The 14,043-nt window shown below is 37.7% G+C and overlaps 1 protein-coding gene across 8 annotated transcripts in view; it reads right to left on the bottom strand.

The window, feature by feature from the left end:
• Positions 1-14,043, bottom strand: part of ADGRV1 (adhesion G protein-coupled receptor V1) — a 542,962-nt gene that overhangs the window by 436,458 nt on the left and 92,461 nt on the right. For 6 of the 8 annotated variants that reach the window (XR_015168196.1, XR_015168195.1, XR_015168194.1 and 3 more), the window contains 4 exons: positions 7,605-7,734; positions 4,586-4,666; positions 3,042-3,181; positions 622-1,231 (listed from right to left, as the gene is read on the bottom strand). Coding sequence is in view for 3 of the 8 variants with exons in the window: in XM_086413045.1 (XP_086269171.1) it covers positions 622-1,231; positions 3,042-3,181; positions 4,586-4,666; positions 7,605-7,734 (961 nt within the window). In the remaining 5 variants the exon portion in view is untranslated. Of the gene's footprint in view, positions 1-621; positions 1,232-3,041; positions 3,182-3,278; positions 3,548-4,585; positions 4,667-7,604; positions 7,735-14,043 lie in introns of those variants that run through there. The other 2 variants (XM_086413042.1, XM_086413043.1) reach the window with 1 other exon arrangement.

The raw sequence follows: 14,043 nt of genomic DNA, 5'->3' as shown, positions 1-14,043 counted from the left end.
ACCCCAGGGGGAGAGGCTGTTCTGTCCAAATAGAAGCTGCAGAACCAGATCCTCTGCCCAACACAGGTCATCACTCACTCCTCATTCCTCATTCTTATCCTCAACCAGGGCCTTCATCTCAACTCTCAGGATGACCCCCAAATTTCCAGGTCTTCTCACTACTACACAGCCCTTTCCCCCTTCCCTCATGCAGTTGCCAGATCCACCATCTCTTTGTATTGCTTCCCACCGATACAAAGAGACTCTGTTGGTTAAGGAACCATCTAGGGTGGATCAAGGTGAAAGAGACTCAGGATCTTGCTACAAGGACTGTCCTTGGAACCCCAGATTGATTTCAGAAGGTTTCAGAAGCTACAATATCTAGTACAAATAGTATAAGAGATCAGTCATACCAGATTCCATAAGCATTTCTAAAAATTTCATCTGGGACTGTAACAGTTTTAAAACACGACAGCACATTTTCACATGTCCTACTTCCATTTACCTTATAAACCCTTGTAAGAGGATGCTAGTAAAGTCAGAGCTTACTATTTTTACAGAATTTTTTACTATACCAAATTCTTAATTTGTTTCAGAATTCTTACCTCTAATAATAAAAACAACACACTAATGGCTACTTACTTGGGCGATTCTGCACTTTCTCTGTTAAAGTAGAGTTGAGCAGTTCAACAAACAAAGACTCGGACCTTTCTGGCTCATCATCATCCAAGACTGAAACAGTTATTGTTGCCTCGCTCTGATTGGCTCTAAAAACAGCAAATCCAGAAGCTGGTAAATAGTCTTTCCCTTGAGTTGCTCTGGCTAAATTAGGTGGAAAATGAGGCAGTTTTTCCATATCGTCCAGTGTTGCGTATGTGACTTTAACTTTTCCCAAGAGGCCTTTTAACCTTATTATTGACAACGTGATGTTCTGGGTTGCTTCCTCCACTTTAATAGGTCTATTTTTCTCAGAAAAGATGAAGACCCCATAAGGATCATCGCTAGCCAAAACTATTAGTGTGGCATTAGTATGAATGCCTAGAGAGCCACTGGAGACGCTGAGGATGGTCACAGAGAATGCTTTATCCAGTTCTGGATCTTCATCAGGCAATATTTCCACTGTGATGTTGGCGCTCTTCTGTCCAATCTCAAATGTGACATTGCCAGAGGTGAAGGCCAGATCGCCATCAGGGTCAGGGTCTATGCTCCAGAGCAAAGTCACTCGAGACAGAGCCCCATGACTTCTCATAATCTTTAAAATATTTAATATTAAAATATGTTAAAACAGGCATTAAATCCACCAACTTAGAGGTTTGGATATACAAAACAACAGGGTATTAATTTGTAATTTTATTTTATATAAGCTGTTCTGAAGAATATAAGATTCTTGAAGGCAATGCACTACCCATCTTTGAAGACCCTCAGGGAGTCCCACTTAAAACGACTATTGTATGAAATGACAGATTGAAGGAACATGCTTATATTCTAACTAAAGCACAGCTGTTTCATTTCTGCAACTACAACATATATCAGTAATAAAGCAAATGCAATTAACAGTGTATTATATTGTACATTCATGAAAATGTTTACATTTCCTGCAAAGACAGTATAAACTTTATTGTAAGGAATAGATGACAGATAATTTTTCTGAAAAGTTAGCCATAATACTCATTTTTAAAAACAGATTATATTTAATTTCAATGTACTATGGAAAACAAAAATTCACCAAAAAATATACTCAACCCAAGGGTATATATTTACATTTTTAAGAAGCAAGAAATGCTTTTGTCAGTAGTATGTTAAAAAGAATGAAAAATCTTTTTTAAAAAAATCACTTCAAGTTACTGTAGTGTTAGTCGCTCAGTCTTATCCGACTCTTTGCAATCGCATGGATTGTAGCCCACCAGGCTCCTTTGTCCATGGAATTCCCCAGGCAAGTATACTGGAGTGGGTTGCCATTTCCTTCTGCAGGAGATCTTCCCAACCCAGGGATCAAACCCGGGTCTCCTGCATTGCAGGCAGATTCTGTACTGTCTGAGCCACCAGGAAAGCCAGACTTCAAGTTAAGTCCCAACTAAAAGTAATTTTTATACTTAAAATAAGAATGCTGATTCAGAGACAGGAATTTTTATTAAAAAATTTATTTATAAACTTGATGCTTTCCCTGAATCCTTTTTCTTTTCTTTCTTGAGTAATTAGTTATCCTTTCTAAAGCTGTTTAATTTATTCTACAACAGTTTACTGCAGATCTGCCATAAGAATACATAACAGATATATTTTGAGTGATCTTTCTTCATCCTTTGAATAAAATCTGAGGACACTGAGCAAGCTTCTGGCTCCTCTAAATTATCTAACAATAGAAGCCTTAATTCCTACTGGATGAATGTAGAGTAGAAACACATACACACAGAGACCACATGGAGATGGTATTATTATTGCTATTCACAAATGTTTTGCATTTTCTTTCCTTTTGGGAAAGATACAAGCCAGGATTACATTTCTCTACCCAATTACTTTCGTGTTGTCATGCGACATGCTTTGACCAAAGAAGTTAAATGGAAATGCTGTGAATGACCTCCAGAAAGAAGCTGAAAAGCCAGTGTGCAGTTTCCCCCAACCCACGTCTCCCTAGTCAGTGGAGACAGAAGTATCTATTGAGTTACAGCCTTTGCAACCCTTAGTCCTAAGTGATTGATGACAGCCAACTTCAGATGGGACATAAAACATGAGTGAAAAACAGATCTTTGTTGTAGTAAGTCAATTAGAATTTGGAGATGTTTGTTGCCACAGCCCATCTGAATTAAGATAGAAAACTATATTTTTATATTAACAGATATTTCTTAAAGAGTCAGGAATCCTCAGAATCACAATGCATGCAAAATGAAATACAAAGACAAAGGACAAATCACTGTTTAATTATCAATTTGAATTGTCTGTGCCACTAGATTGTCCCCTCCACTTACATAGAAAAAATTAACAAAGTATACCTTAATAATACAATAAAACAGTGTTTTTTAAAAAAAACAGAAAAGGTCTAGGACTGGAGGAAAGAATGTACTCACATTGAATATAACAGTGCTGTATCCATCTTCTGGTTCTGTTCCGCTGACAACGAGCGACTCAGGGCTAAATTCAAATACACCATGAGCATGGTCAGAGGCTGCAACTGTCACTAGAATTTGGGAAGCCACTCCTAGACCGGCTGCATGAATAAGTTCCAACAAACAGAAGAAAATGTTAATCAGTAATTTACAAACCAAAGGGAAGAGCAAGGAACAACTTTTTGAAAAGAGTTGTACCATTCACTGAGTATGTTCCAATTTGCTTCCGAAAGAAAGGCAGATACAAATGGCTGCCACAATAGTCGTGCTTTTCTGACCTTCCTCTGTTTGGGCTCTAACGTGACATACAAGTGCTGTATAAGCACTTGAAGACGAACAAGGAAAACTTGTTTTTCTTTTTCTTCTCTATGAAAGAGAACATTCTTCCACACAGAGCATAGGAGGAAAGTCTCTCACGACCTTTGCTGACCTTGGAAGAACAGGAGCCAAAATGACTCCTACCTTTATAAAACAGTAGTTTTTCTATGATTTTCACCAACCTGTCCACACAGATTCTTGGCTTCCAAATGTGCAGTAATTCTACTCCTATTTTCATCATATTACGATATAATAGATCTATCTTTCCTGGTCTCAAAGTCCAGTCCTATAACTAAAAAAATGCCAAAATCTAAACAAAGAAGTACTTTTGTCCTAGGAAGTATGTTCAGCTTTTATGTTGAACATTAAGTATGTGGACAAGACAATAAGGAATCCCAAAATTAGAACAGTAATTAAATACAGAAGTTACAGGAGACATTGGCAGAAGTCAGGAATGAGAGGGGTGGTAACAACTTCTGAAACTAAAATGTAAAACCTGACATTGTGAAAAAGGAATGTTTTGCGCATTCTTCAAAAGGAATCTTTTTGAGGGTTAGAAAGAGTCCCTCCTAAAGAAAAACAAATAGTCTATGTATTGTCTCTTTATATGAAAAAATATTTGAGGTGAAAAAGCTGAACCATATTTATATACACATCTAATTCAAAAGGCATCCTCTTTTCAATATTTCCTTCAATAATTGGCAATTTATTCTCCCATTTGCTTAATTTCTCTTTCCCATGTGTTTGATTAAACGCAGCATAAAATGACTCACTTGCTGTCGTAAAGAAAATCAGTACGACACATTTTACATGAAAATATAAATATTCTATTTATCTCTTTTTTAGGTATTCAAAGCTATGTAAAAGCTTTTCCAATAATCACTTTTGTACATGGTACCAAGCAAAATTTCTGTTATAATTAGAATCAGGAAACTGCATTAGGTTAACAAAGAAAGGAGGAGAGTCTGAGTTTCAGAGGCAGACAGGATTTGATTCTGACTTGATCACTTTCCAGCTGACTTACAACAGCATGGAGTAAATAATACTTGATAAAGTTGTGCTGCTTAATGAGACAAACTATACAAAGGACCTGCATATAGCGGATATAGATAAATGGTTAGTACTGTTGTCTCTAAAAAGAGAAGTTAAAATGCAGGATAGTAAAGGGCCTTGGAATAGCTGCTTACCACGTCTGCGATCAGCTGGAAGGAAGACTTCCATGTCCCCATCACCACTACCACTGCCATCAACCCTAAAGAGTTCAGTCACTTCACAAGGAGAAACAGAGTCACGACCCACACAACACACATTGACACAATGAGAAAATTGAGAGTTCTTAAAACATATCCAGCAAAGAGGAAACTTCAGTAATCCTAGACATGCATTCTTTCAAATAAAACAGATTACGTGGTAATGGTATCACATTAGTCAAGCTACCAAGTTATAAAACTTTCATTCATAGCTTCAGGAAAATATTCCACGTAGGTTGCAACTGGCATTTCCCATTTCTGCCAATTTAACTAGTTTTATTTTTAAATTTTCACTTTATAGCAGTGTAAATTGTTTTCATCATTTATATAAATATTTTTAAATATTTCTGTGTATATATCAGCCTATACTTACTCCTATAAACCTGTGACAGTCACCTTCCCACTCACAACACTATGTGTATTAGTCACTCAGTCATGTCTGACTTTTTGCAATCCTACGGAGTATAGCCCGCCAGGCTCCTCTGTCCATGGGATTCTCCAGGCAACAGTACTGGAGTGGGCAGCCATTCCCTTCTCCAGGGATCAAACCTGGGTCTCCTACGTTGCAGGCGGATTCTTTACCATCTGAGCCACCAGAAAAGCCCATTTACAACAACTAATTCAAAAACTGGGGAAATGCATCTAACATTTCCCTCTAGCCACACACTTAAGTTCTCACATTTTGGCACCTAGACAAGTGGTCTAGAAACCTCGGCTTCAGCCCTGGCTGTGACAGACACCACCTTCAGCTAGTCACGAAAGCCCTTGGCACCTCACTTTTCTCACCTATAAAAGGTGCCTGCTGCCTTTTATACAGAACTGCTTTAAAAACCAAATAAATGATACCGTAGAAAATGAGGGACCTTGGCAATATGTGAAGACTGGTTCTAACTTTACTTTCACTACATGTCAGAAGCGAACCATTATTTTACCAAGTATTTGCAAACAAAGAAGGCAGGAAGGGCAGCGGTGGAAAAGGAATAAGAGGAGCAAGATGACATCCACACTATGTGCTTCTACCATATCCGTGATTGACACGTGAGGCTAAGGTCTGCCCTGCTCTTCCGGGCTTCTCCTCCCTGGGACTGGGACACACCAGACATGAGGACTGATGACACCCAAAACCTGAAACAGTCAACGGATTTCAGGGAATATCCAGTGCATGGCTCTGCTTTCGGATTAACCACAGGCTACAAGAAGAGGGGTGAAATTTAATCCCAATGTACCCTGACTAGCATAGAACACCTACTTGGGTGGCTGTCACATGTAGAATGGGTCTTACAGGCAAAACAGTGGGGAATAAGGATTTCTCCTTTGATCCCCACAAAAGCCTAGTTCTACAAGCTATTTCACGTCTTAGGCAGTCCAGCTAAGACTTGAGGAATGGAGGCCAGCATCTAGGTTCCACTACCTCCAATCCCCACTCAAGGAGGGCTGGGAGGATCAGATTCTCTGGCAATACTGCTGACTTAGGACAGTGCAAGATTGGTTTTCAAATGAGTTCAGTTCAGTTCAGTCACTCAGTCGTGTCCGCCTCTTTGCGACCCCATGAATAGCAGCACACCAGGCCTCCCTGTCCATCACCGACTCCCGGAGTTCACTCAAACTCACGTCCATCGAGTCGGTGATACCATCCAGCCATCTCATCCTCTGTCATCCCTTCTCCTCCTGCCCCCAATCCCTCCCAGCATCAGAGTCTTTTCAAATGAGTACTCGTGCCCAATAATACACAACGATATATCTTCTAGAGATATAGAAGGAAGCTCCTCTATAAAATCACAAGTAAACACTATGATCACAAATAGAATTTCTAAAGAAAATCTAATGTTCCTTATCAATCAATATTACATAAGGCTCACTAACATTTTCTCTATTACCCAAGTAGTTTTCACTGTAAGTAATACAAAGAACAACTTTTCAAATACTTTACAGTGGCTTCTGATTAACGAAGTCCTTTCATGAAAATAACGATCTGGAAACTGGAGGACTCGTCTCTTTGAGACAAGCAAAGCTGCTACTGTTACATGACACCAGCCCAGCAGGGTGTCCAGCTTACTTTTGCTGTTTTATGTAGTCCACCAAGCTGTGGTGCTATTTAATCATTTCCCTGACTTGTCCTCTCCTTTGATTTCACCTGGGCTTTGGGAGAATAGGGAAGGAAAACATGGGGAAATTCTGTCATACTTACCCCAAAGTCTCATTAATACTAAAAGACAATCTTAGTATTTCTGTCCTACCCAATTTCTCCCCCTTGGATGGCTTATTCAGTACTATGACTTTCTTCATCAAAGCATAAAAATAATAACAAGATAATAATACCAGCTTTTGTAAGGGAAGAGACTGATCTCATGAATACCAACTCTCAAATTCTCACACTTATAAAGATAATAAGGTACACATCTCATGTATTCTATAAACCCTCAGCAGCACCTGATAATCAAATACAGTGATACCTCTGCAAAGAAACATATACAGTTAATCTATCTGGGATAAATAAAGACTATAAGCAGCCTCTCTTCAATACAGAGGAGTTTTGCCACAAAATGGATTTTTCACTCCAAAAGTCTGTGATAAATCAGAGTTTTCAGCATATTAGAAATGAGAATATTGTTAACCTACTTTATTGATAATTACTTCATAACAGGTTTCCTAAAGGGATTAATTTTGACCTATTCTACAACTGGATATAGCTAAAGGAGCTACTGTGAAAACTGAAATAAGGAAGAAGGAGAGATGATTTTAGAGGCACCTACTATGAGTGATAACTATAATTTGGTGATTCAGTATAATTAAATTATTTCACTGCAAAAGCACATCTACGTTAGGAAAAGACCAAAGGATAATGAAAGAGGGAAAACCAGCACAATAGGTTAATTCAAAAGGAACTTATTTACTTAATCCACTATCTGGTGAATGGACAAGTAAACATTTGATATTTTTGAGTCACCATTCTTACCTCCTCCTTCCAAGTTTAACAACTCAACTTTAAAGGATTTCTCCAATTCAGGAATAGAATTATCAGTGATATTTACAGAAATGTACTTAAATCTTTCTCCTGGTTGAAATTCTAAGGTACCAGCAACACTCTGAAATATAAATAAAAGGTTTGTTCATTAGATTATAATTATTTTGTGTATGAATGTATAAGATGAGAATGTTTACTATGTCCCAGATTGTTATAAATACTGAAACAGATGAAGATAAATATAAAATTGAAAACATTTAAGTGGCTATGAACAGTGATTAATATAAATTCTAAATAAATACTCTCAAACTAAATAAAGTAGATGGATTTTTATTTCTCTTACTTGCCTATTCATCAAAAAACTATTAAGGCAAATAAGAAATCTGTACAGGTAACATCTACAAATTCCTAAAAAATTAATTCAATGAGATATATGAAAATCCTTTGATTAAGTATACTGAGAACTATTAAGTTTACATCACTGAATAATTTAAATACTAGGGTATAATAATAATAATGGCATTTTCATTCCAAAAATTTCCCCTAGCAATAATAAATATTGATCCACTGGGCATTAATTGTTCTTTGATTATACTCTCAAATGAAATTCATAATATAGATTTCCCATCAAAAAAATTCATAACTAAGAGAAAAATAAAGAATTACTTGAAGTCTTAAGGTCCTTTTTTCTCCCATTACCTAATATAAGCATTTTCCCCACAAGTCATGAGAATACATTTTAAAGATGTTTAAATTTTTCTGTGGTTAGGTTTTGTGGACAGTTATACTTCATCCTGTGGAACAATTAATGATCCTAAAACTAAACTGAGGAACCCAAGTACCAATCCACTTAATCATTCATTTATTAATTTTTTTACAATACCTTCAAACACATAGCATGCACATGACATCATTTAGGATGCTTAGGACTCAAAAATAGTCAAGACATATCTCTATCTCCATGAAAATATTCCAGAAAGAATGTTAAGCACAGGATAGAAAACAGTGGCTATAAAAGACATACCGTCGGCTCAAGGGAAAAAAAGGACCTTTGCCTAGCGTCCAGTTATCAGAGGAGTAACTCTACAAGTTTTAACAACAGAAATAACATCTGACTGTCTTAGGAAACCATATTATTTAACCCTAGCAATATCTTACACAATTGGCCACTCCCTCACTCTCTGGTATTCCATGATATCACACTTTCTGTTTTTCCTACCTTTTTGGCTCATTCTTGTGTTCTTTGCAATTTTAACCTTCTCCTAGGACCTGAAAAAGCTATTCTTCATCAGATTCTCTTGTCAGATATCTCTAGACAAGGTTATACCATATTCTAAGCTTGTTGGGGATAGGAGGAAAAGGGGATGACAGAGGATGAGATGGCTGGATGGCATCACCAACTCGATGGACTTGAGTTTGAGTGAACTCTGGGAGTTGGTGATGGACAGGGAGGCCTGGCGTGCTGCGATGCATGGGGTCGCAAAGAGTCGGACACGACTGAGCGACTGAATTGAACTGAATGTCATGTATACATTTCCAACTCCCAAAGTTCTACTGGCAGACCTTATTTTATTCCACTTCACTTTATTATACTTTGCAGACACTGTTTTTGGTTTTGTTTTTTTTTTTAACAAATTAACAGTGTGTGGCAACCCTGCACAGAACAAGTTTATTTGGTACCATTTTTCCAACAGTGTTTGCTCGCTTCATGTCTCTGTGTCACATTCTGGTAATTTTTGCCATAGTTCAAATTTTGTCATAATTGTTATATTTGCTACTGTGATCTGTGACCTTTGATGTTACTATTATAATTGTTTGGAGGCATAGGGAAAGACACCCATAGAAAATAGATAATTTACTACATGTCACATGTGCTCTGACTGCTCCATTGACCAGCCATACCCCCATCTTGCTCCCTCTCCTGGGGCGTCCTATTTCCTCAGACACAACAATATTGAAACTAGGCTAATAAGTAACCCTACAATGACTTCTAAGTGTTCAAGTGACAGAAAGAGTCACATGTCTCTCACTTCAACATTCAGAAAACGAAGATCATGGCATCCTGTCCCATCACTTCATGAGAAATAGATGGGGAAACAGTGGAAACAGTGTCAGACTTTATTTTTCTGGGCTCCAAAATCACTACAGATGGTGACTGCAGCCATGAAATTAAAAGACGCTTACTCCTTGGAAGGAAAATTATGACCAACCTAGATAGCATATTCAAAAGCAGAGACATTACTTTGCCAACAAAGGTTCGTCTAATCAAGGCTATGGTTTTTCTTGTGGTCATGTATGGATGTGAGAGTTGGACTGTGAAAAAGGCTGAGCGCCAAAGAATTGATGCTTTTGAACTGTGGTGTTGGAGAAGACTCTTGAGACTCCCTTGGACTGCAAGGAGATCCAACCAGTCCATTCTGAAGGAGATCAGCCCTGGGATTTCTTTGGAAGGAATGATGCTAAAGCTGAAACTCCAGTACTTTGGCCACCTGATGCGAAGAGTTGACTCATTGGAAAAGACTCTGATGCTGGGAGGGATTGGGGGCAGGAGGAGAAGGGGACGACAGAGGATGAGATGGCTGGATGGCATCGCTGACTTGATGGATGTGAGTCTCAGTGAACTCTGGGAGTTGGTGATGGACAGGGAGGCCTGGCGTGCTGCAATTCATGGGGTCGCAAAGAGTCGGACACGACTGAGCGACTGATCTGATCTGAGAGATGATTATTAAACTTAATGAGAAAGGCATGTCAAAAGCTGAGATAGGCCAAAACCCATACCCCTTCAGCCAGATAGTTAGCTAAGTTTTAAATGAAAAGGAAAAGTTCTTGAAGGAAATTAAAAGTGCTACTCCAGTGAACACATAAATGATAAGAAAACAAAACAGTCTATTGATGATATGGAGAAAGTTTTAGTGGTCTAGACAGATCAAGCGAATCACAACATTCTCTTAAACCAAACCATAATCCACAAAAGGCCCTAACTCTCTTCAATTCCATAAGGCTGAGAGAGGTGAGAAAGCTGCAGAAAAAAGGTCTGAAGCTATCAGAGGTTAGTTCATAAGGTTGACAGAAAGACGCCAACTCCACAACTCAGACCTACAAGGTGAAACTGCAAGTGCTGATGCAGAAGCTGCAGCAAGTTATCCAGGAGCTCTAGCTGAAATAATGAAGGTGGCTAAACTACAGAGTCTTTCAATGTAAATCCAACAACCTTATACTGGAAGAAAACACCATCAAGGACCTTCAGAACTAGAAAGAAGTCAATGGCAAGATTTAAAGCTTCAAAAGACAGACTAACTTTCTTATTAAGGGCTAATGCAGCTGGTAACTTTAAGTTGAAGCAAATGCCCATTTACCATTCCAAAAATCCAAGGGCTCTTAAGAATGATGCTAAATCTACTATGCTGCTGCTGCTAAGTCACTTCAGTTGTGTCTGACTCTGTGTGACCCCATAGATGGCAGCCCACCAGGCTCCCCCGTCCCTGGGATTCTCCAGGCAAGAACCTGTGCTCTATAAATGGAACGCTAAAGCCGGGATGACAGCACATCTGTTAACAACATAGTTTACTAAATATTTAAGCCTACTGTGGAGAGCTACTTCTCAGGAAAAAAAAAAAATCCCTTTCAAAATATCACTGCTAATTGACAAGGGACCTGATCATCCAGGAGTTCTAATGGAAATGTACAAGATTCATATTGTTTTCACGCCTGCTAACACAACATTCATTCAGCAGCTCATAGCCTGAAAATTCTCAGAAAGGTCTCCAAAGGTATTAACTTTCTGACAGTCATGGAGGACACAAACATATTTTTTCATTTTGTTTTAGTTATTAAAGAAAATGATAATCCAATTGGAGATTGAAGATGGCCATATATGTCAAATCCACAACTAACAGCATACTCAATGGAGGAAAGCAGAAAGCATTTCCTCTAAGATAAGAAACAAGACAAGCATGCCTACTCTCACCCCTTTTGTTCAACAAATAATTTCAGAATTTGTCTGAAATACAAAAGACCTCAAATAGCCAAAACAATCTTGAGAAGGACAGAGCCGAAGAAATCACACTCCCTGACTTCAGACTACACTAGAAAGCTACAGTAATCAAAACAGGATGGTACTGGCACAAAAACCAATGAAAGCAAAAGTAAACAAGTCAAAACTAATAAAACTTCCAAGCTTTTGCACAGCAAAGAAAATTATCCACAGAATGAAAATACAACCTATCAAATAAGAGAAATTTTTTCCAAATAATATGACAAATAACGGATTAATATCCAACATATATATACAATTCAGACAACTCAACATTAAAAAAATCAATTCAATTAAAAAATGGGCTAAAGAACTGAACAGATGTTTTTTCTAAAGAGGACTGTAGATGGGCAAGCACATGAAAAGATGCTCAACATCGCCAATCATCAGGGAACTGCAAATCAAAACCACAATGAGATATCACCTCATACCCGTCAGAATGGCTGACATCAAACACAGCACAAATAACACATGTTGTCCAGGATGTGGAGAAAAGGGACTCTTCATATGCTACTGGTGGGAATGCAAATTGGTACAACCACAGTGGAAAACAGTATGGAGATTTCTCAAAAAACTAAAAATAGCACTGTCATATGATCCAGCAATTACACTCCTGGATATATGTCCAGGATATATATTCACTGGATATAAATTCACTAAAGGATATAAATTTACTATTTTGAGGAGACAGCTATATTTCCATGTTCACTGAAGCATTATTCACAGCAGCCAAGATATACAACCTAAATGTCTGTCAGCAGATAAAAAAAGAAAATTATATAGATAGATAAATACACTAACAGACAGACAGAAAGAACAGAATATTATTCAGCCTTAAGAAAAGAAGGGGTCTTCCCTGGTGGTCCAGTGATTAAGAATCCACCTTCCAGGAATGGGGCGTGGGTTCCTCTCTGGTTGGGGAACTAAGATCCCACATGCCAAGTGGCACAGACAAGAAAAAGAAGTAAATTCCGCCATACACAACAACAGAGATGAACCTAGAGAACATTATTCTAGGTAAAATAAGCCAGACACAGAAAGACAAATACTTCATGATCTCACTAATACATGTAATCTAAAATAGTCAAACTCACAGACGCAGAGATCAGCCTAGAATAGTGCTTGCCAGGAACTGGGGGAAGGGGAAAATAAGGAGATGTCTACCAAAGGATACTTGCAAAGTTTCAGTAATGCAAGGTGAATAAGTTCTGGAGCAGTACTATACTGTGCACCTGAAATCTGCTAAGAAGGTAGATCTTAAACTTTCTGAAAGAAAGTGAGAAAGGAGGGAAGGAAGGAAGGGAAAGAAAACATTATCTATGTGAGGTGATGGATATGTTAATTAGCTTGACTGTGGTAATTATTTCACACAGTATACGTATATCAAAATATCACGTTGTAAATCTTAAATATATATAATTTTATTTGTCAACTATACCTCAATAAAGTTAAAAAAATAACTTTTAAAAGAACATCAGTATAAGACTAAAGTATTTCTTTAAGAGAATGCAGAGAAGACAGTACCAAGCTGAGTTGAGACGCCCCATGGAAGGTATTTCATACCAAACTAGCTAAAGATGAAATAAATGTCAGGGCAAGAGAGATATAACTTGCCCAATAAAACAAATCAGAAAATTCTCCCAACTGCAATACACCTGAAACTAATTGAATTCTCTTAGCCAAGTTTTCTGGAATTTGGGAGGAAAAGTATGCACAAATTACTGAATACTACACCCTTGTACAGCTCGTATTAGGAATAAAAGGAAAATCAAGATAATTAATATTAAATTTAAAGAAAAAGACTCTTTGGGAAAACAAATGTTGAAGGATATAAAATACTGCCTGAGAAGTACAGCCAAGAAGAAATTATGAGCATTCACTTAATATGAGAGGTGGTGATAATAAGACTATATAACGTTATTCAGGGTTACTATACATATGCCACATACAGTACATGACACTTAAAACTGCCATCAATCCTCAGGGTGACCTGCCCAACAGAAAATTTCTCTCTCTTACCAAGAAGGAAACTGAGGTCAGGAAACACTGAGTCTCCGTGAAGGGCACACATTTAGAAGCTCAGTTTAAACCCAGTTTCCAAACCGGTTTTCTTTTTTTTGCCAGTACCACCCAGGTTCTCATTTGGAGAAAAAAATCAAAATTGAAATGACATAGACATATAATTTCTTTACAATTTTGGCTGTGTTCGACAGACACAGACAAGGGTATTTTAAATGTGTACAAAACATAATTTTTAAATACATATGATTAAAACCTAGAAGACTAAATAATACAATGAAGACTACAACAGATAAAAGGGACAAGAGAAATCAATAGGATAGCTATTTAAGTGTCAGACTTGGGGGACAGAAATACTTTAAATTAACATAAATTTAA

This window comes from Bos grunniens, chromosome 7 (assembly GCF_055505025.1).
Source record: "Bos grunniens cultivar Pamir isolate PY7600 chromosome 7, Bosgru_T2T1.0, whole genome shotgun sequence".
Lineage (NCBI taxonomy): Eukaryota > Metazoa > Chordata > Mammalia > Artiodactyla > Bovidae > Bos > Bos grunniens.
Note: the sequence above shows the minus strand (reverse complement) of the source record. Positions and strands in the feature narration are given on the sequence as shown.